Source organism: Sapajus apella, unplaced genomic scaffold, assembly GCF_009761245.1.
Source record: "Sapajus apella isolate SASKATOON/1434 unplaced genomic scaffold, GSC_monkey_1.0 scaffold12, whole genome shotgun sequence".
Taxonomy (NCBI): Eukaryota; Metazoa; Chordata; class Mammalia; order Primates; family Cebidae; genus Sapajus; species Sapajus apella.
The window spans coordinates 6,986,180-7,009,646 of NW_022436952.1; the positions used below are offsets into that span (position 1 = coordinate 6,986,180).

The following is a 23,467-nucleotide window of genomic DNA, read 5'->3' on the forward strand; positions in this document are numbered from 1 at the left end:
GCAGTGGCATGTGCCTGTAGGCTCCATCTCCTGTCACTCCAGCTACTCAGGAGGCTGAGGCGGGAGGACTGCTTGAGCCCAGGAGTTTGAGGCTGCAGTGAGCTATGATCACAACACTGTACCCCAGACTGGGCAACAGAGTGAGACCTTGTCTCAAAATGAAAACAAAACAAAAAACGACAATAGAAAAATTTAAAGAGATGAGAAGGGACAGAGTTTGGTCCTGATTCTGAGTAAAATGGATTAAGCTTTCTCCATCCTGTCTCTCCCACTGACCATACCCATAAAATCTGCATAGGATGCACGCATAGGGTAGCTATCTGAGAATTCTGAAAAGTAGACAGTAGCAGGCAGATTGTGGGTGTAGGTGATAATCGAAAGTCCTGGCAAATCAGCAGAATGGATTTACCATTTCTCCCCCAGCATCCCCAAGACTGGACTAAAGGTAACCCAAAACCCGGAAGTGGGTACATAGGGGTAGGCAGAGAGAGCTCCAGGAGAAGCCCTATAGTTTTGGCTCAAAGAGTGAGAAAAAGGACATCCAATGTTCAGAGACCTTTTTTCTTCTTTTCTTTTATTTTCTCTACTCTCTTGAGCCCCCATCTCCAGGAAGTTCTTAATCGATAATAGCAGTGACAGCGAGAGAATTCACAGCAGGGGCCAGAGAAAGTGAACACTCCGAGGGAGGAGAACCTTTTCTCTAAGTGGAGAAGTAGTGGTCCCAAGAGAGTGGAGTCACCCCACATGCTTTTCTCCCTCTGAGACATTTTGCCACTTGGTCCTGGAGGTGGGTATAGTCACAGAAAGTGTGCCACAGAACAGGGTAACTAAAGTCCCAGCTTTCAGGCCAGAGAATGGAAAGAAGGAGGCCCAGGGAACCAGAAAGTACCAGAGAGATTGTAGAGAGAAAGGAAATTGGGAAAGTAACCCAATAAAGTGGTTTATTAACTCCTGGGCTTGCTCCTAAGCTGCCCATGTGTGGCTCCGACCCTAAACAGCGTATCAAGAACTTTGAGAACTGTACTAAGAGAGAGATCACCAATGAAAAAAAAATCTACCTTGCAAACACTAATCAAAAGAAAATTGGAGTGGCTCTGTGACTATCAGACAAAGTAGACCTCCAAACGAAGAAATGAGACATCACATAATGATTAAACAGATCAATTGATCAAGACACAACAATCCTAAATGTGTATGCACCTAATGACAAACCTTCAAAAATGAAGAAAAAACTCCCAGAAGTGAAAGGAGAAATAGACACATTCACAATAATAGAGATTTCAACATTCCTCTCTCAGCAATTGATAGTACTGGTACACAAAAAATTAACAAGGGTATAGAAGAACTGAACAACACCATCAACCAAATGAATCTAATTGATCCTACCACCCAACAATAGCAAAAGACACCTTATTTTCCATAAAAAAAAAAAAAAAAAAAAAAAGCTTTTGCCCAGGTTTGGTGGCTCATGCCTATAACCTCAGACATTAAAATGAAAATAGGGACTTTTATAAATAGTTCTTCATGTATAAAGCCACCTTAGATGAAATGAACCAATACCTCAAAAACCATAAACTGTCAAAACTCACTCAAAATAAAATAGGAAATTTGGATAATCTTATACCTGCTTTTTAAAAATTGAACTTTTAGTTTAAAATACTCTAAAAAAGAAATCTCTAGGCCCAGATAGTTTCTCTGGAGAATTCTATCCAAATATTTAGATAAGAAATAATGACAAATCACCAGGCGCTGTGGCTCAAACCTGTAATCCCAGCACTTTGGAAGGCTGAGGCGGGTGGATCACTTGAGGTCAGGAGTTCGAGACCAGCCTGGCCAACATGGTGAAACCCCATCTCTACTAAAAATACAAAAATTAGCCAGGTGTGGTAGTGGACATCTGTAATCCCAGCTACTTGGGAGGCTGGGGCAGGAGAAATGATTGAACCCAGGAGGCAGGGGTTGCAGTGAGCCGAGATTGTGCCACTACACTCTAGTGTGGGCAACAGAGTGAGATTCCATCAAAAATAAAAAACCAGAAAAGAAAAGAAATAATGACACAAACATAATCTCTTGCAGAAAACGAAAGAGAAAGGAATACTTCCTAACTCACTTTATGGGGCCAGAATTACCCTGATATCAAAGATATACAAAGAAAGTAGAAGGGAAAAAACTATAAACCAACACCTTTTATGAACTTAGACATAAAATTTTAGCAAATTAAATTCAGCAATGTATTAAAAAATATATACCATGACCAAGTGAGGTTTATCCTGGGATTGCAAGGTAGATACAATATTCAAAAATCGATCAATATAATCCACCATATTAGCAGTCTAAAGAAAAAAAATCCATGATTATATCACTTCATGCCAAAGAAGCTCTTGACAAAGTTAAACATCCATCCATTATTTTTAAAAACTCTCAGCAAACTAGGAATAGAAGTAACCTTTTTCAGTCTGATAAAGGGCATCTACAAATACCTGACAGTTAATATCATACTTAATAGTAAAGAATTGAATGTTACCCTGGTAAGACTGGAAGCAAGACAAAGATGTTTGCTGTCTCCAGCCCTATTCAACATTGTACTAGAAGTTCTAGCTACTGCAATAAAGCAAGAAAAATATAGAGCCTAATGTTTGGAAAGAAGTAAAACTGACTTTAGTTGAAAATGACATATGGTAAAAATCCTAAAGGATCAACAAAAAAGGGCCAGGCGCGGTGGCTTATGCCTGTAATCCCAGCACTCTGGGAGGCCAAGGTGGGTGGATCACCTGAGGTTCGGAGTTTGAGACCCACCTGACCAATATGGTGAAACCCTGTCTCTAAAAGAAAAAAAAAAGCAAGGAAAAGCCTCCCTGGAGAGCCCTGAGGTGGAATATGGTCCTGCCAGCACCATGGTTTCAGACTTCTAGCCTCAGGAACTGTGAGAGAATAAATGGTGTTATTCTAAGCCACCCAGTTGGAAGCAATTTGCCACAGCAGCTCTAGGAACCCACTCCAGGGGAAAATCTGCCTCCAAAGAGGGGACACACAAGAGCACCTTCCTAAATGCCAGTCCAGGCCCATCCTCCCAGCAGCTACGCCATTCCAGAGCGTGGGCTTGTCCAGAGGAGACACCGAGGCCCAGGGAGGCTCAGTGGCTTACTCACAGGGTCACAGCAAGTTGCGGGTAGAGAAAGGATCAGCGAGCAAGACTCCCACCACTCCCTCCCAGAGCTCAGCTCACTACTTACCACAGTGCCAGCGGATACATTCACTGCAGAGGCAGACTTGGCCTCCTTGATTCTGAAGTTGGGTTTACTGGGCTCTAGCCCAGAGCTGCTGAGATTGAGATTCCTCAGGTTGGGTACAGAACTGAAGGGTCTTGCAGGCGTAGGCTTGGGGGAAATGGAGCCGGCCTCCTTCGTGCGGGCCTCCTGGTTGAGGCTGCTGTCTGCTTCATTTTTCCTTTCATCTCTGACACTCAAGAGCAAGTCAGGTACACAGGACACTAATGTCAATGGTTGGATGTCCTGGGGAGGAGGAAACCAAACACACAGCCTATGGGAACCCAGCTCTAGCCACTTCCAGATTTGTCTGCACCCAGGGGTAGGCGCAAAGGCAATGAGGAGAAGGAAAGCAGTCGATATTAAAGTCTCTGTAATGTGGGGCTCTCAACCTGGAATTCCTAGACCCTTAGAGGGCTCATGGATAGCTTCACGGGGTCTTTGAGCCCCTTGAAATTGCAGTTTAAAAACTGCATTGTGTACTTTAGGGCAAGAGATTCCGGGGCTTTTTTATCAGGTTCTTTTTTTTTTTTTTTTTTTTGAGACGGAGTTTCACTCTTGTTACCCAGGCTGGAGTGCAATGGCGCAATCTCGGCTCACCGCAACCTCCGCCTCCTGGGTTCAAGCAATTCTCCTGCCTCAGCCTCCCGAGTAGCTGGGACTACGGGCACGCGCCACCACGCCCAGCTAATTTTTGTATTTTTAGTAGAGACGGGGTTTCACCATGTTGACCAGGATGGTCTCGATCTCTTGACCTCGTGATCCACCCGCCTGGGCCTCCCAAAGTGCTGGGATTACAGGCTTGAGCCACCGCGCCCGGCTATCAGATTCTTAAAGGGTCTGTGACCCTAACAAAGTTAAAGAATTCAAAATAAAAACCCTTTCTCTAATCCAGGTGAGTCTTTGAGATAAAGGAGATAGACTGAAAAATCGGCTGAATCTTTCCACTGAGCTAGAAGAGAGCGCTAAGCAGAGAAGGCAAAGGCAGACCACGGCCAGCTGGACAGCTGATCCACAGCCAGGACTGGTCCACACTTTGCACAGAGGAGGAAGGACCCAGCCAGGATTGACATCCCATGTAATGTTTTGAGAGCCCTACTCCCAGAAGCTCTTCCCAGGGGCCTGCTCCCTCAACTGTGCCCTGACCTGATGGAGGGAGCATTCCAACCCAAGCAGCAGTTGAGGACCATGAGTACATGCAGTACTGACATCCACTCCGTAAATGAGGCTCGAGTTCAGCCTCCCAGCATGGCCTGGCTGCTCTTACTCCTACTGGAGGAGGCGAGAAGGACAGACCAGTGAGAGTCCTCTGCTGCCTGGATGGAGGGATCCTCCGAAAGATGCTGGGTCCTGTGTGCCTTCAGGGCTCCCCACTCCGCCCCGCTGTTGCCCAGCCCTCTGCGCAGCCCTTCAGTGTGTCTGGGCTCTGAGCAGTGGCCTCCTCAGCACCGTTCTATGGATCGGGCCCAGGTGGAGAAGGGTGCTGGCTACGTGTGCTCCCCCCACATCCGGGTTTACCTGTTTGGAGGCTGAGGTCGCGGACTTGTCTTTCTGCTGTTGTTTCTGTTGCCAGCCCCTCACGCCCTTCTTTCTCACTTGCTCGCCTGCCGACTCCCCCTGCAGCTCTACCTTCTTCTTCACTTGGAAGGGCTTTTTATCCCCTTTTAGTCTCAGCTCCTGGATCAGTTGCCTGCCCATGAAGAAGTGAGTGTTATGGGGGTTAGGGATGCGCCACGCAGGCAGGCATTCTCCTTGGGGGATGGACATGACTTGGCGAAGAGGTAGTGAGTTCCACATGCCCTCCTCCAACATATCTAGTCCGCACAAGTGATTGAAGGTCAAGGAGCAGGGTGTGGAGGAAAGCATCATTCCACCGTCCATACCATCCCCACGTTGGAACAGCATCCAAGGAAAGATGTGCAGTAAGGGGGCTACACCCTAGTCTACCACACTGCTATCTGTTCCCCACTTCCCAGCAGGCCAGTCCCCATCCATGGTAGGTACTAGGGAGAGGGTCTGGGTAGGAAGCTAAAGCCAGAGGTTCCCATATTGGGCCATGTCCTGTGCTGGGCCTCTCTAGCCAATGGATCCTGAGAGTAGACAAAAGGTGATATCATACAGCAGAAATCACTCAGTCTCATGAGTTAGGACACAGGGGAGTTCTGGTCCCTCTTCTGTCATGAACTTTCTATGTGATCCCTTCTCTGCTCTGACCTCTTCTCTCTATAAAACAAGTTGGTAGGAGAGGACCGGACTCAGAGGATGAGTGCCCCCAGCTCCTGGAGTTTATGTCTGTATGAATCCATGAGGCAGCTTTGAGGGGTGGCCATCCTCGGGGAGTGAGTTTCTATAAACAGCTATCCCTGGGCCAGGCGCGGTGGCTCATGCCTGTAATTCCAGCACTTTGGGAGGCCAAGGCAGGCGGATCACGAGGTCAAGAGATCGAGACCATCCTGGCCAACATGGTGAAACCCCGTCTCTACAAAAAATAAAAATTTTAAAAAAAATTTTTTTAAAGACATTAGCTCTTTCCCTGCTGCCGCCGAGTCATGCGGAGGCGGAGGCTTGGGTGCGTTCAAGATTCCGCTTCACCCATAACCCACCGCCATGGCCGAGGAAGGCATTGCTGCTGGAGGTGTAATGGACGTTAATACTGCTTTACAAGAGGTGCTGAAGACCGCCCTCATCCACGATGGCCTAGCACGTGGAATTCGCAAAGCTGCCAAAGCCTCAGACAAGCGCCAAGCCCATCTTTGTGTGCTTGCATCCAACTGTGATGAGCCTATGTATGTCAAGTTGATGGAGGCCCTTTGTGCTGAACACCAGATCAACCTAATTAAGGTTGATGACAACAAGAAACTAGGGGAATGGGTAGGCCTCTGTAAAATTGACAGAGAGGGAAAGCCCCGGAAAGTGGTTGGTTGCAGTTGTGTAGTAGTTAAGGACTATGGCAAGGAGTCTTAGGCCAAGGATGTCATCGAAGAGTACTTCAAATGCAAGAAATGAAGAAATAAATTATTTGGCTCACAAAAAAAAAAAAAAGGAAATAAAAAAAAAAAAAAAGAAACAGCTACCCCTCTCCATTTCACAAAGGGAATCTTCCAATTCCTTGTGAGACCAGGGCAGATGTTCATCTGGCAACTTTCTTTTTTTGCTTTTCTTTGAGACAAGGTCTGACTCTGACGCCCAGGCTGGAGTGCAGTGGTGCAATTGCAGCTCACTGCAGCTTCCCCCTCCCCAGGTGATTCTCCTGCCTCAGCCTCCAGAGTAGCTGGGAGTATAGGCACATGCAACCATGTCTGGCTAATTTTCCTTTTTGTTGTTTTGTAGAGAAGGGGTTTCGCCATGTTGCCCAGGCTGGTCTTGAACTCCTGGGCTCATGCCATCCACCTGCCTTGGCCTCCTAAAGTGCTGGTACTACAGGCATGAGCCATGGCGCCTGGCTGCTCTGGCAACTTTCCCGGCTGGGGACTCTCCCTGCCATTCCAGGCCACTCAGCCAACAGATCACACACAATCCCCAGAACCCCCACCGGCCTCATCCCAGAAGCCTTCCTACCGGGCATACACCTCCCGAGCCCTGGAAGCAACAGTATTCTGGAAGAGGGAGTTGTTGTCCTGGAAAAACTTCTCATACTTCTCTGAATTCAGGCTGGGATAAATCAGCCGGAACCCTCCGCAGTTATCCTTCTCATACATTTCAGCTTTCTTTAACTGCACGGCCCGGAAACCTTTGGCTTCCTCAATCCTGTTGGGAAGCAGAACATGGCGCTGCTGTTAAGTTTTCTTGGGACAAAGCCTGGAAGGTCATCTAGGGCCAGATGGAAGCCTTGCATGGAATGGCAATCAGGATTTGCTAATAAATGCAGGACTGTTTCCCTGAAAGGAGATTCTGGCCCTCCTGGGACAGCCAGCGTCATAATACACTAAGAACTGGTGAGCACAGTCTTTCTGAAAGCTCACCAAATTCTGTCCTGTTCCAAGTAAAACCCGTTTTCCCCTCGGCTTAGTTCCGACTAGGTAGACTGTTGTCACCTTCCCATTCCCTGCCCTGATTACCCTCCTCTAGAGAGTGGCACCTTGTACTTTTGCTGAATTCGAGGGCTTCCTGAATGAGCTTGATGACCCTTTACGAGCTGCAATGATCTCATTCTTCCTCAAAGACCCCTAGGGAAGTGGGGGTCAGGTAGGGAGAAATGATAAGCCCTCTTTTATAGCAGGGAAACCCAGAGCCACAGAAATATCCAGGGCCAAGTAATGAGGAGACTGATTCAGAGAAGGCCCTTAACCTGACAGCTGCTCCTCAATAGGACACTGACTCCTTCTCGAGGAGTTTAGAGGTGGCAGGCCATGGCGGAAGGTATCCTGAAATCCCAGGCAGCAGACCCACTGGGCTCTGGGCCCAGAGCTGTCATTTATCAGCAGTAAATGACCTTCCCAGTCTGCCTAATCAGAACTAGGCCGAGGGGAAAATGGGTTTTACTTGGACTTTGTGCAAGTCACTTTCCCTTCTGGAGTCTTGGTTTCCTTGGCTTCCAGAACAAGGCCACACAGCATCCCGCCCTACCTACCTGCCCGCTCCTTGCAGAGGAGACAGTGCAAGTGCCTAAGAAACACGGTGCCATCCAAACATAAATGCGATTTATGGCATCACTTCTAGAAGCTCAACCCCCAAGGATTAGACTAGCTCTGCTCATGAGGAGTGCAGGGGGCTGTAGCGGGCTCTGAAAAGCAACACAGCGTCCCCTTGACTAGGCTGAAAGTCTCCTGACACTAGAATTACTCTACAGAATGGAAGCCCCAGTTACAAGGCAAGTGCTGCCAACAGGAAGCAAGGGACATTAGCTCCTGGTGAAACGGGAACGTAGAGAAGGACAGACACATCTTTCTTTATAGTAAAAATAAATGAATGGTCTTATTTTTATATTGGTAATTCCTAAAGCTTCACATAATGTTAACTTCTGTCCATTATACACAGCTATATATCTGTAATTTAATCTCCTATTTCTAGGAACAAAGGAATATTCAGAGTAAAACTATTCAAACTGCTATATTCTGCCAATACGAACTCATTTTCCAAGTGGGATTATCATTTGTTACAATGACCCCTTCCAGCTCTAGGCGAGACTCTAATAGCCTTCAATACACATTACAGTGCCAGGCACTATGCTAAGCCTTTCGTGTGCATTATCTCATTTAATTCGCCCAACAACCTTATGTATCATAGCTCCATTTCACAGAAAGATGACTGAGGCTCAGAGAAGTGACAGAAAGGCCACATAACCAGTAGGCTGACAAATCATAATTTGGACCAGGGCAGACCATTCTTATTGGGAGCAGGGGAGTCAGAGAGAGCGGTGCCCACGGCTGGGGAGTGCTACTGTACCTCATCTCCCGAGAATAACACTGCTGCAGGAACTGCCCTCGTTGTCTCTCCTCCTCCAAGACTTTCTTCTTGTCACAGCTTTCCAGGTTGATCAGGACCAAGGTGTCATACAGCAGACCGTCTTTCACTTCTTTATCCAGCCAAGAGTCGGTGGAGAAGCTTGGAGAGTGATTGACCTGTGACAGCAAGATTGGCAGCTGGGGACAGGGCTGTCCAGAGTGAAGGCAGAGAGTGAGGACGAGATGCCTCCTCCAGGGTGCCCACCTCAGGGTCCTGACTACCAAGATGAGAGGAAGGGAGGGGAGAGAGCATCTGGTCTGGAGCCACAGTGGAAAAAGGAGGAAGTGGAACTCCCTCTAGTTAAACCAGCTTTTATCTCGGTCCTTTCTTCTTTGGGAGCATCAGGATTACCCTCTCTTTGGTGTGTGTGTTCCACTCCATCTGGGGTGCATGTGTTCTCTCATGTGCACTGGGCATCCAGAGAGCAGGATGGAAGGGGTCCTGCTCAAAGGGAGAGGTTCAGACGCAGGAGGTAGTGAGGAAAGGTATTCAGGAGCCCAGCCAGGGTGGAGGGGAGACAGGTGGGAGGAGGGAGAGGACTCATTCCTGCCCACTGAAAAGTCTGTATTGTTTGGAGGCACCACGTGACATCTGTAGATTTCTAGAAGTTTCTGAAGGACTTGCTCCTGGTGGCTCATTCTGCTCTTTGAGTAAGAGCTGCAAACAGGCACATCCCTCTTCCCACCGTACCTGGAAACAAGGGCTGGGACTGGAAGAAGGGCAAAGCTGCTGAACCTAACCTGTCTTCTCGGGTTCTCCGCCCTAAAGTCGGTGTCATTGCCCCTGGCACTAGCACCTTCGCTCTTCACAATGCTCCCTGAAGGGCCATGTGAAAGGGTTCCTGGGGACAATTCAATCAGGAAGAGAAACAGCCACCAGGAAAGCTTCTCCCCCTCATTTCCGTGGCCCCCCCATTTCCGTGGCAGCAGGCCCCAGGCCACTCTCTGCTGGTGCATGTGAACCGAGTAGTTCAGGCCCCTAAGAGTGGGGCACGGCTGCTCCTGTCTGACACTGAACGTTGCCAACCCAGCTTCGATGAAGAACACTCCCTTTCTGGGAGACAACTCTGTTACAAAAGGTCGAGGCATCTTTAGAATCACTCTGTGTCTAAGATCAACATTTCCAAGTCTAGGGGACCTCAAGAAGGCACATGGAATGCTCTAATTCCCAGCTGTCTACCCCCCCTCTGGTGGCCACTTCTCAGCTATGAGAGAAGCCCCAGGCAGCAGGCACCATGGGAGGAAGTGGCCGGGGAAGTTGAAACAATTCAGGTGAGCTGGGAGGACAGATCCTTGAAGCTGGCTGGCCCCAAGAACAGGAGTCCATTTTCGCCCCTCGCCCAAACTTCCCTACCTCCAGCAGCCAGGGTTTGAGTTTGCGGTCCAGCAAAATGTCAAAGCCCAGAATCTCAAAGCAGGCGCTGTTGAGTGTGTGGTTGGGGAAGCAGGTGTGGTAGTTATGCCTGATGATGGGGTGGGCCGAGATGAGGGTCTTGATGATGACGTCCTCAATATCCCTCCATATCTGCTCCACATTGTAGCTGTGGTCCTCCATGTATGCGTTGAAGGTGGAGAGCTTTCTGGAAGGAAACCACAGGCCAAGAGGCAGTGCAGCTGGCCTCTGGTCATCGAGGCTATGGCACACTGGAAACCAGGAACTCCTGGCGGAGACAAGGCTCTAGAGGCAGTGGGGATGAACGCCCAGGAGTCAAGGTGACTGGGCTGTGTCAGTGCCAGAGAAGGCCCCCAGGAATCCCAGGGTCACACCCTCCAAGCCTCCAGAGCCCTAGGGTGGATGCAGATGCAGTCGCATAAGACATGGTCATTTTCACTGTGACCCAGAAAACATTTATCAGCAGGGGAAGAGATGAAGAAAGAAAACCCCCTGACACCATGGTTTTACTTTGCCAGCAATGATTCCTCAGTCTTTGGTGTTTATTAGAAGTACGTGGGGAGCCTTTTAAGAACGCTGATACCTGAGTCCCACCTCAGCCGAGCGGATTCTAGGGACATTAACTACACAGAAATCTTGTTTTAGGGCTGCCCATGAGGAAAAGGTATCCCAGGGCATGTCCACAGATAAGGTTAGCAACTGTGCCAGGCAAACTGGACTGTCCCAATTTTAGAACTGAAAGTCCTGAATTCCAGGAAACCCCTCAGTTGTGGGCAAACAGACACAGGGGATCTCAGGGGACACCTGATCACAGGGGAACTCAGAGATGTCTGCCTCCTGTGGAACAGTTCATGAGGAAATACCTGAGTGGGTGCTCAGCCAGCTCTGAACTGGGCATTACAGAGAGAGGACAGATCTCACAGATCCAAGAGGCAATGGTAGGGATGGACATTTGCCCCCTCACATCTACACACGTGCACAGAGAGACAAAGTGGAAGTGGGACTGTGGAGGGAGGAGGTGCAGGGGAGTGAAAAGAAGAAAGAATGAAGAAGACAAGAGACATGGCTCATCCAGGCAGTTCCAAAAGCCCAACTAGACCCCAGTCCAATGGGTCAAGAAGGAGGAAGCAAGTTCGGCCAGTGAGCATTTGATAAGGGCCTTTGGTGCATGCAAAGCTTCATACAAGAAGGGGACACTAGAAATCATCACTTCTGTCATGGAGAGCCTCAGGACCATTCAGGGAGTCAACACACATGTGAAACAGCCAAGGATGCATTTATATAGAGACAGATAAGCAAAGGCTACTCAATATAGAGGCCACCTCCTCCACCTGCCATTGTCAGAAAACAGTGTTACACATACATGGATTTTCCAGATCACTTTAAGCCAATTTTTTCAAGAGGAAAAAATGCATTTAATATGCCTAATTGGGAAATAAATTTTCCTGAAATAGATTATACACTTCCCTGACAACATATAACATAACCTTTTCTTGATGACTCAGGGCTCATCACAATGAATATACTTTATTGTGTAATTTCATAATGCCCAGTGGTGAGTCAATTCAATTTATTACCAGCCATGTGCTGAGCACACTGAAAGATGAAAGTGGCTTGGTGTCTGCCCCAGAGTCCTGCCAGGTTTTCAGGTTTTCTGTCTTCTCCTTCACTGTGACCGCAGCACTACCCCTTCTGAGTTTGTCCCCCAGTGGGGTATTGACAAGGCATGCAGTTGACCTCAACTGCCAACTTTGGGGCAGATGAGACAGTCAGTATGAGAAGCAGATTGTTTCAAAAGATGGAGAGGAGGAAGAAGAAAGGAGAAAGAAAAAGGGAAGAAGAGGAGGAAAGAAGAACTCTGCCCAGCAATATGGGAAGAACCCCAAAGGCCAGAGCACCATTGTAACGCTCAAGGAGCAAAGTACAACTAGGGATGCAAGACAAACGTGCACTGGGCGAAGAACAGCCATGGGCAATGACTGGTGTTGACCGTATTGTAAAAATACAAAGATTAGCCAGCCATGGTGGCATGCACCTGTAATTCCAGCTACTCGGGAGGCTGAAGCAGGAGAATCGTTTGACCTGGGAGTTAGAGGTTGCACCAGCCTGGGTGTCAAGAGCAAGACTCCATCTCAAGAAAATAAAAGACAGTGCCCTGCCCATGAAGTGGATGACATGGGCAGCATGGCTTAGTGGGTAAGAGCACCAGCTTAGGGGCCAGGCTGCCCTGGTTTCAATCCCAGCCTCCTAGCTGTGCCACCTAGGGTAAGTAACTTAACGTTTTCACACCTCAGCTTCCTAATATGCAGAATAGGGATCATGATAATGCCGACTTCACAGTGTTGTTGTGAGGAGGATGAAGTGGCTTCAAGTACGTAAATTATCGCTAGGAAAAGAAACGTGCAAGCTCTCCAGCCCTGGAGATGAGAAGGTAGAGATGAAGAAGTTGGGCAGAGAGACCAATTTGGAGTGCTGGGGTGGAGGCGAGGAGAGAGAACACACCCACACACTGGGAAATGCTGAGTTGAAGATGTCCAGGTGGAGCTGAGGAGAGACGGGCCCAGAGCCCAAGGGAAAGAGGCTGAACCCAGCGAGGGCAGGCAGAGGCCACAGGGGCAGATGGCTGCTCCAGGAGAGAGTGGGTGGAGAAGCACAGCGGGGTGAGACGGAGATGAACAGAGGAAGCGGGAAATGGAAGAGGCAGAACAACACTTGAAGACTTTGCAACCTCACCTTAGTTCGGCTGCCCCAAGACACCACTCCATCACAGCCAAGGGCTCAGAGCCTGCTGTTGGGGTGTCAGTTCTCATCGGATGAGGGAAATGAGAACCCTTCCATTCTGTGCCCTTAGACTAAGGAAAAATGACGGTAACCACGAACACTGTCCACATTGCCATCACAAGTCATTTGAGCCTCACAGAGACCCTGTCAGGTGACAGGGCAGGGTAGGGAGTCTCATCACATCCATCCTCCAGACCAAGAAATGCAGGCTCAGAGAGATGAAGTAACTTGTCCAAGCTTAGTTGGCAAGTGTCGGAGCTGGGACTACAAGCCAGGCCTCCCAGAGTGCCGACGCTCAGAATGCAGCAATGCAAGAGGCTCAGCTGGTGCCCCCAGTCCAGGTGGGGAGGAGAGGAGGAAGTGGCAGAGCTCAGGCAGCACAGGTGGCTGACATCTTCCGAAAAAGGTGGAGATTGCCTCTGACCAGCCTCACACATCCCCTTTAAGTGGGTTTAACTTAGGGATTTTCTGTGTGCTTTTGGAATGCTGCCACTGAGGGGGTCATGAAATGTCACATGCCTCTCTGATGGTCTGAAGCAAACTGCCTGCATGTTCAGCAGTCCTTTGAAGCCTGGTGCAGTAGGAAGAGAGTGAGCCCTGGGGTCTAACAGACCTGGCTTCTCCACCCCGTCTAGCAGTCACAGCTGTGGGACCTAGGGCAACTCACGCAACCTGAGACTCAGTTTCCTCATCAACAAGATGGAGATGGCACCTAACTGACAGTTCTCCACCAACAGAGGGTAGATAATAATGCTTTTGCCATAGTGTTGCTGTGAAAAATTCAACAATAAAAAATGCACATAAAGCACTGAGCACAGGCCCCCACACAGAGATGAAGTAACTTATCCAAGCTTAGTTGGCAAGTGTCGGAGCTGGGACTACAAGCCAGGCCTCCCAGAGTGCCGACGCTCAGAACGCAGCAATGCAAGAGGCTCAGCTGATGCCCCCAGTCCAGGTGGGGAGGAGAGGAGGAAGTGGCAGAGCTTCAGGCAGCACAGGTGGGCAAGCTCAGAGAGATGAGCTTGAAATACTTGCTCCTTTTCCCTTTCCCCCTTTGCCTGGTCAAGTTCACATTCCTCAGTCCCCCGTTTTCTTAAAACTCAAATGAGACCCGATTAGACAATAAGAGGAATGGAAAAGCCTCTTGTGAAGATACTTTCATAAACTGCTCTCAATTTCCCCCCTTCTGGGGAATCTTCAAGCCAGTTAGCCACATGTCAGGGCACTGTGACACATCGTTCGAAAATCTCTAGTGGAGCAACATCTCGGGGAACACAAGCCAAGCCATGGCTGCCTGGCAAGTCCTCACCTGGCAGACTAGCAACCAATAAATAATCTGTTGATTTGGAAATATCAGAAGGGCCAACTATAATAAGGGTATGTTTTGGAGTGTGTATATATTCTGCTGGGGAAACAGTTCATGTTTATCTCTCCTCCTCCCAGCCTCCCGGGATTTACGATGGGGCCTTCTTTTAATGATTAACAGCCAAAAGGGCAGAGATGAAGGAATCTGTTCTGGGTTGCGAAGCAAAGAAGTACTTTCTGAGACCATGTGACCCAAGATGGAAACACTGATGAGGACTGATAGGGTTTGGGTAGAATCCCAGAAAGCAGCTTGGAGGGAAAGGAAAGGAAAGAAAAATGAAGCCACTTCCTTACCTCTTGCTGCCAGAGTGGGCATCTCGACTGAAGTTGGAACTGTGCTTATTAATGGAATAATTAGTCAGGTGCATGCAGATATCATCCTGGGGAAAGAGACAAACATTGGTGGGGTCAGCTTGGAAGGGCAGGCCCCCTGCTTCCTCTCTGTGCCCTCCCAAGGCCCCTGGGGCTTAAAAGGATGGAAAGAAAGGGAAGTTTTAGGGCATATTTAGTGTGGCAAAATAGAGGAAATAAGAAGTGGTGTCCTGCTGCCTCCAGCCTAAGAAACTCCAATTTTTCCTGAGATTGAATGGTGCCCTGCCTGAGAAAACTTCAGGAGTCATGGGGGTCCAGGAAAGTGGGGGATGGCAGGGTAGCTCACCCATGGCCTTTTTTCTTTGAGTACCCCTGAACTGTGGTTCTGGCTTTGGAGTCAGGCAGACCTGGCCACAAGCCCCAGACTCACCTCTTCCTAGCTATGTAACCTTGGACAGTCCCTTATGCTCTGGGTTTTAATCCCATCATCTGTAAAATGGGGATAATAATCCCTCTCTGTGAGGGTTCGTGGGAGTGCAAAGTGAAACCTGGCACATAGCAAGTGCTCAACAAATGACACTCACAATGTCTTGAGAATGTGGATTTAACTAGAAATTTTTTTTAAATCATGCTATGGGGGTAGGGTGAGGAGAGTGAGGTGGGGTGTCCCCTTAGCTCACCAGGTTGTCTGTGCAAGGGCGGGAGTATGAGGTCGTCGCAAAGCGGGCCAGTCCTTCATTGTACACAAAAATCCTGAGAGGGTCACAGGATGTCACCAATACATAAATCCGCAGGTCAAACTTAAACCCATCAATGATAAAGGGCTGGAAGGAGAGAACAGAAGTCAGACATGCATCAGAGGAGAAATTTACACTTGAAAATCACTAGCTCCCATCTTGTTTCCATGGAGTTGGCTTCAACATTGCCTAGTGTTGTGGAAGGCAGGCTTGGCCAGGGTCAGGCAGGGGAACAAGGAGACTTGGGCTCTGTGTCCCAACATGTGACCCTGTGGAGGTCACTAAACCACACTGTGCCTTGGTTTCCTGATCTGTCAAGTGACACAAGTAACCACCTCTAAGAGGCATCTTGGCAACTAAACAAAGTGACATTAAAAACTTCTCTGAGGTTTACAACTAATTGATCACAACCAGTTACAGATTTATTTGTTCCTTCTCCACTCCCACTGCTTCACTTGACTAGCCTTAAAAAAAAAAAAAAAAAAGAAAGAAAAAAAAAAACTTCTCTGAGGCCAGGTGTGGTGGCTCACGCCTGTAATCCTAGCACTTTGGGAGGCTGAGGTGGGTGAATCACCTGAGGTCAGGAGTTCGAGACCAGCCTGGCCAACATGGCAAAACTCTGTCTCTGCTAAAAATACAAAATTAGCCAGGCATGGTGGTGAGTACCTGTAATCTCAGCTACTCAGGAGGCTGAAATAGGAGACTGGCTTGAACCCCATAGGGCGGAGGTTGCAATGAGCTGAGATGTCACCATTTCACTCCAGCCTGCATGAAAGAGTGAAACTCCATCTCAAAAAAAAAAAAAAAGTCCTCTGATGGGCCAGGTGCAGTGGTTCATGTCTGTAATCCCAACACTTTGGGAGGCCAACGTGGGAGGACTGCAACATAGTGAGACCTTGTCTCTACTAAAATTCAAAAAAATTATCCAACTATGGTGGTGAATGCTTGTAATCGTAGCTACTCAGGAGGCTGAGGTGGAAGGATTGCTTGAGCCTGGGAGGTTGAGGCTGCAGTGAGCCCTGATCACACCACTGCACTCCAGCCTGGGTGACAGAGCAAGACCCTGTGTCAAAAATATATATATATTTGATTGGCCAGGCACAGTGGTTCACACTGGGAATCTCAGCACTTTGTGAGGCTGAGTCAGGAGGACCTCTTGAGCTAGGAGTTTAAGACCAGCCTCAGCAACATAGAGACCCTATCTCTACAAAGAAATTTTTTTTGGCCAGGCATGGTGGCTCACACCTGTAATCCCAGCACTTTGGGAGGCCAAGGAGGGTGGATCACCTAAGGTCAGGAGTTTGAGACCAGCCTGACCAATATGGTGAAACCCCATCTTAAATATATATATATAATAAAGCTTAAAAATTAAATAAAAAGAAATTTTTTTAATTAAAAATTAGTCTGGACACCCTGGTTCACACCTGTAATCCCAGCACTTTGGGAGGCCAAGGCAGGCAGATCACTTGAGGTCAGGAGTTTGAGACCAGCTTGGTCAACATGGTGAAACCCTGTCTCTATTAAAAATAAAAAAAATTAGCTGGGTGTGCTGGTGGGTGCCTGTAATCCCAGCTACTTGGGAGACTAAGGCAGGAGAATCACTTGAACCTGGAAGGCAGAGGTTGCAGTGAACCGAAATTGTACCACTGCACTCCAGCCTGGGTAACAGAGGAAGGTTCTGTCTCAAAAAAATAAAAGTTCCTAATCGGCCAGATGTGGTGATGTGTGCCTGTAATCCTAGCTCTGCTCAGGAGGCTGAGGTGGGAGGATTGCGTGAACTCAAGAATTTGAAGTTGCAATGAGCAATGATTGTGCCACTGCACTCTAGCCAGAATGACAGAGCAAGACCCTATCTCTAGAGAAATAAAAATAATCTGTGTCTTAAGTCAAAAAAAATAATAATAATAAAAATAAAAATAAAATAAATTATTTTGATGAATGGACACATTGTCACCATTCAGGGCTACATATAGTTGCAGTTTTTTTTTTTTTTTTTTTGAGACAGGGTCTCCAGGTTCTCACCCTCTCACCCTGTTGCTGGAGTGCAGAGGCACGGCTCATTGCAACCTCCGCTTCCAAGGCTTAGCCTCTAGAGTACCTGGGACTGTAGGCACTTGCCACCACACCTGGCTAATTTTTGTATGTTTTGTAGAGAAACGGTTTTGCCATGTTGCCCAGGCTAGTCTGAAACTCCTGAGTTCAAAGCAATCTGCTCGCCTCAGCCTCCCAAAGTGCTGGGATTACGGGCATGAGCCACTTTGCTCGGCCAACACATAGTTGCAGTTCTGTAAGAGTTCTCCCTGGGCCGGGCGCGGTGGCTCAAGCCTGTAATCCCAGCACTTTGGGAGGCCGAGGTGGGTGGATCATGAGGTCAAGAGATCGAGACCATCCTGGTCAACATGGTGAAACCCCGTCTCTACTAAAAATACAAAAAATTAGCTGGGCATGGTGGCACGTGCCTGTAATCCCAGCTGCTGGGGAGGCTGAGGCAGGAGAATTGCCTGAACCCAGGAGGCAGAGGTTGCGGTGAGCCGAGATCGCGCCATTGCACTCCAGTCTGGGTAACAAGAGCGAAACTCCGTCTCAAAAAAAAATAAGAGTTCTCCCTGCAATGCCGTCTCTTGGCCATTTCTTCCCAGGGAGGTCAGTGTGTCCCGCTCTGTCCCCACTCCTAGAGGGCTCCCTCCCTGCAATAGGCTGTGACTTACGACCTCCAGTCAAAGAGGAAAGCTGGTTGCTCTCCAGCACCATGCGCCTTTCCCACATCAGGGCTTCCTCAAACCAAAGGTACTCTCCCAGCCCTAATGTGTTACAGGAAAAGGGCCAGCCTGGTAGGCCCAGACCAAGTGACAAGGGTAAAAGGATAAGGGACATTCTGGCCCGGGCACATGTCAGCACCCCTGATCGGAAGGTTTGGTCTGACAAAGTGCAAGGCAGAAGCCAGGTCAGCTCCACCTTCACCCTCCATCCCCTCATTTCACATTCTGTCCAGTGGAGCTCGAGCCCGCGGTTGCTGTGGGTGATAAATAAATAATGGCAATGAGGAAGTACCTTTGAAATATAGAGCTGACAGATCATATCCTCCCCTGGTTTGATTTCTTTCACCGTCCGGGTGATGAATATGCCTTTCCCTTGGCAGCCCGAATCCGGCTTACAAATGTATGTCTTATTTTTTCTTGACCTGCTGTAGGTCTGCAAATCTCCCCAGCTACCAGAGCAGGGAGGGAACAAGATACATCTTTAGCTGGGGAGCAATGAAAAGGAAGGCTAGCTCTTTATGAAGAAAAGAAAGAAACAAAGCCCTGGCATTGACAGACGCCCAGAAGTCCAGCAATGGGAGACAGTAGAGCACACACAGTGGGGGATGTAGGCTTCAGGGGGAATTCAGGCCGAGGGTGAAGACCAAGAAACACCATCTACCAGCGATGCAACACTCTGCAAGGATCTGACCTCTCTAAACCTCAACTTCACCATCTAGACAGTGAGGATAATAATGGCACCCATCTCCTGTGCTTCTTCATTGCATGGCATAATGCAGGTAAAGTGCTGCGTGCCCCATCAAGGTGACCACGGCACAGGTAGTTTGGCTTTCTGGGTTTGCAGACAGGAGCTTTGGAGTTCTGGATCTGGCTCAAGCCCTGACAAGTGATGTGACTTTGGATCCAACAGTCTCTTACCCCGCTCTGGGCTTCAGTGTTTTGTCTGTGACACCTCCATTTCAGCCAGAGTGTGAGAGAGCAAATCATACATTTGAACGTATTTTGAGGAAAGTATATTCAGAGAAAGAAAGAAACTAGGCCAGGCACAGTGGCTCATGCCTGTAATCCCAGCAATTTGGGATGCCAAGGCAGGCAGATCATGAGTGTTCAAGATCAGCCTCACCAACATGGTGAAACCCCATCTCTACTAAAAACACACACACAAAAAAAAAAAAAACCAAAAAAAAAGAAAGAAAGAAAGAAAGAATGTAAATTAATGGATTCTATCTCTCAGTCTTGCTATACTTCTTATTTTGTTTTTTTTTTTTTTTTTTTTTTTGAGACAGAGTTTCACTCTTGTTACCCAGGCTGGAGTGCAATGGCGCGATCTCGGCTCACTGCAACCTCCGTCTCCTGGGTTCAGGCAATTCTCCTGCCTCAGCCTCCTGAGGAGCTGGGATTACAGGCACGCGCCACCATGCCCAGCTAATTTTTTGTATTTTTAGTAGAGACGGGGTTTCACCATGTTGACCAGGATGGTCTCGATCTCTTGACCTCATGATCCACCCGCCTCGGCCTCCCAAAGTGCTGGGATTACAGGCTTGAGCCACCGCGCCCGGCCTTATTTTGTTTTTAACTCACAGGAACATTGCAACCATTGGGAAAGTCACCTAACTGCAGTGTTCTTCAGTAACCATGAAATCTGGAGCTCCTGTTGACCTGATGACAAATACATTTCCTTCTAATTTGCTGCTAAGCCTGAAAGTTGTTCCAGACAAGCCAAGGAAAGTCTGAGAACCATGGAGCTCTTGGTTTTGGAAAGCACTGGGTGGAGAGCGGAGGGTGGAATTTCTCTGGTGCCCTTGCCTTGTGAGTATAATCTGGTAGTGACACTGCTCCACCTCACCTCTGCCCCGTCTCAACCACCAGATTGCACCCTAGGTCATGTACGTCATCTCACATTTCTCCTCTTACTCAGTGGTGTAGTCCAGTAGCATGTATTTTTACATATCAAGAACTGATCTCATTTTGAAGCGGACATAAAGAGACCTCAGAGGGCTGGGCGTGGTGGCTCACGCCTGTAATCCCAGCACTTTGGGAGGTTGAGGCAGGTGGATCACCTGAGGTTGGGAGTTCAAGACCAGCCTGACTAACATGGAGAAACCCTGTCTCTATTAAAAACACAAAATTAGCTGGGCTTGGTGGCACATGCCTGTAATCCCAGCTACTCATGAGGCTGAGGCAGGAGAATCGCAGTGAGCCAAGATGGCGCCATTGCACTCCAGCCTGGGTAATAAGAGCAAAACTCCATCTCAGAAAAAATAAATATAGCAATCATGTTCACCCTAAAAATAAAAACAAAATAAATAAAGAGAGCAAAGAAGGGGAAGTTCTGACTGCTATCCACAGCATTGCATGGGACAGAGGTCAGGCATCCCTCCCTGCTGCTAACCTGGGTGCTAACCACTAGCATGCTCTCTCCAGAGGTGCTCATGGTCCTTAGAGATTTGGAAACTGCAGTTACATGGTTGGAATGAATTCAAAATCAACAGCTTTCAGGGTCAGAACAAACTCTCACCCCAACTGCAGGTACAGGCCCCAAGGCACCCAGCCCCTCAATGTCATCTAATTTTAAGGCAGAGCCTTGTGTTTTCTCAACCTTGGACACACCCTTTATCCCTTCTCTTCCTGAACAGTAGCCAGAGAGATGGGAGATCATATGGGCAGGGAAAGTGGCAACCATGGAATCAGGGGCAAGAGGAAACGTAAATGGGGAAGGGTGTGGTGGAGGAAGCCCAGGGCAGGGGACACTCACTCAGCAGGAAGACACCAGGTCCTAGGGAAAAAGTAGAAATCTTTAGGGAACATCTTTGACATGCGGCTCATATTCCTGGCCAGCAAGTCCTTCCGGCAGATTTCACTCATTCCAGGGAAGTGATTGATCTTCTGCAAGAGAAGCTGGAATTCACGAGCAATCCAGGGACAAGGGAGTACCACAAGATCTCCTCAGGAGACAGGTGTAAAAATGGGGCCCCACTGGGTAAGATGCCACATTTAAACCAAGGACCATCACTAGCCCAAATACCTGGTAACTTTTCATTTCCATCACCCGCTCCAGTGACACTGAGTAATCTGTCCAATACAGGGTCCAGTCATCGTTTTCCCCTCCCTCTCTAAGGCCATACTGTTGGGCAGCCCTGCGCACTATTGAAGAAAGAAACGCCGTTAGCCCGGGAAGTGGGGGAGAAGCATGGGGTGGGGAGGTTCCATTTCTAGGTGCTCCCAGACCAAGTACTGAGGCAGGAGAACTTGTCTCCTTAGGACTGGAAGCCATCTCGCCCTGTCTGGGTGCAAGAACGGAGAGTCAAACATTGCTACCACATCACTTAAGCCCAGCAGTTCAAGACCAGCTTGGCCAACATGGCAAAACCCTGTCTCTACTAGAAATACAAAAAAATTAGCTGGGTGTGATGGGAACCGCCTGTAATCCCAGCTACTCAGGAGGCTGAGGTGCAAGAATAACCTGAGACCTGGAAGTCAAGGATGCAGTGAGCCATGATCGTGACACTGCCCTTCAGCCTGGGCAACAGGAGGCCCTGCCTGCAAAAAAAAAAAAAAAGAGAGAGAGAAGAAAAGAAGGAAAAGAAAGGAACATGGAGAGTTGAAAGCTACTAAAGAATCCAGCCTGTGCTCAATGATCCCCGTAGATTAACTGGGGTGAATGTTTTCCTGTTCTGGCTTCCTCTTGCCAGAAAGCGAGCTTCTTGCTTTCCTCCAGACACCAAGCTCTAAATGTTCAGGGAATATAAATTAATTCTTAACATCAGCCAGAGCCAGGCTTAATTAGTATATGGTGTATTGAGCATTCATGTTTTTAAAAAGTGTACACTGGATTTTAAAACCACATGTATGCTGTCATATCCTTCTTCCTGTCCCTGTTAGGATTAATAAGTAAGAGCTGACTCCAACACAAACTCAAATGCCTTCAAGGGCCTAGAATGGGAGAAGTGCCTGCAGTAACCCGGACAGTACAAGACTATCCTAAAGCATTCACATTTAAATTTAAAATACAGCAACAGGCTGGGCACAGTGGCTCACACCTATGTTCCCAGCACTTTGGGATGCCAAGGCAGGTGGATCATCTGAAGTCAGGAGGTCAAGACCAGCCTGGCCAACATGGTAAAACCTTGTCTCTACTAAAAATACAAAAATTATCTGGGCATGGTGGCATGCACCTGTAATCCCAACTACTTGGGAGGCTGAGGCAGGACAATTGCTTGAACCTAGGAAGCGGAGGTTGCAGTGAGACAAGATCATGCCACTGCACTCCAGCTTGGGTGACAGAGCAAGATTCCATCTCAAAATAAATAAATAAAATAAAATACAGCAAGAGCCTGGCACAATGACTTACACCTGTAATCCCAGCACTTTGGGAGGCTAAGGCAGGTGAATCACTTGAGGTCAGGCGTTTGAGACCAGCCTGGCCAATATGGTGAAACCCCATCCCTACTGAAAATACAAAAATTAGCTGGGTGTGGTGGCAGGTGCCTGTAATCCCAGCTACTCGGGAGGCTGAGGCAGAAGAATCACTTGAACCCCGGAGGCAGAGGTTGCAGTGAGCCAAGATCGTGCCACTGCACTCCAGAGCAAGACTCCATCTCAAAAAAAAAAAAAAAAAAGCAACAGCAACACTGTGTTCTGAAGTACAAAATAAATTTGTAGATCAGGTTCAGTTCACGAACTGCCAGTTTCTAACTTGGTGTTCTAAAACAGAGCCACAGACTACAGCGACAGCTGTCTCTTTTACAATTAGATCCCCAAATCACTATATGTAAGAATTACAGATAGTTGAAGTACACACCATTGTGGTGAAAATTCATGACTCTTGGAATAAGATTCCCAACTTCCTTAATTAAATAGTTCATTGAGCTAGGAGAACTGAAGGACAGGATTTAGAGACACCCCCTTTCATTCTCACAAATACACAAGAATGACTCTTCCCAACCCTTTGAGAGAATCCAGTGGGTCCCCATTATAGATCCCTTGAACACAGATGCTCACCACTCTCATATCGGCAGCTGGACAGATTGATCACCAATCATCTGGAAAAGAGAAAAAGGAAAGCAGCAAGACAGAGACACACTTGCCAGAACAAGTGGCTGTGCCCAGAAACATCCTGTCCCAGGTGGAGCTGCCTGAAATCTAGCCTGCCACACTAAGCCTGGTTTGACCGCCCCTGTTGCTGAGACATGAGTCCAGAGGGGTGCAGCATGGTGGAAAACATGAAATCAGAGTACAGTGACTCTATCCAAAAGGCAGAAATTCTGTGTTGCAATTACAGTCATCTTGCTCGCAGCTTCTTACTAACATCACTGTTTCAAACCTTTTATTCCACTGGCCCATTAGGGACAGGAATTGAAAATCTTTTTGGCCAAAATACCTCTCTCCTTCCTCTTCCCCCCATTAAGGG

General features: G+C 48.1%; 1 protein-coding gene and 1 pseudogene across 2 annotated transcripts in view; one reads left to right on the plus strand and one right to left on the minus strand.

Annotated features, from left to right (window-relative positions):
- TTLL6 (tubulin tyrosine ligase like 6) overlaps positions 1-21,346 on the minus strand; it is a 39,041-nt gene extending 17,695 nt beyond the window's left edge. The window contains exons 1-10 of the mRNA XM_032279902.1: positions 21,083-21,346; positions 20,813-20,943; positions 18,350-18,506; positions 15,242-15,385; positions 14,544-14,629; positions 10,065-10,290; positions 8,652-8,827; positions 6,825-7,013; positions 4,785-4,956; positions 3,234-3,512 (exon numbers count right to left, since the gene is read on the minus strand). Coding sequence (XP_032135793.1) covers positions 3,234-3,512; positions 4,785-4,956; positions 6,825-7,013; positions 8,652-8,827; positions 10,065-10,290; positions 14,544-14,629; positions 15,242-15,385; positions 18,350-18,506; positions 20,813-20,943; positions 21,083-21,331 — 1,809 coding nt within the window. The 5' untranslated portion in view covers positions 21,332-21,346. The remainder of the gene's footprint in view (positions 1-3,233; positions 3,513-4,784; positions 4,957-6,824; positions 7,014-8,651; positions 8,828-10,064; positions 10,291-14,543; positions 14,630-15,241; positions 15,386-18,349; positions 18,507-20,812; positions 20,944-21,082) is intronic.
- Positions 5,787-6,329, plus strand: LOC116552944 (annotated as a pseudogene). Its single transcript, XR_004269568.1, has one exon. The product of XR_004269568.1 is annotated as a 40S ribosomal protein S12 pseudogene (transcript).
- Positions 21,347-23,467: the final 2,121 nt, after the last annotated feature.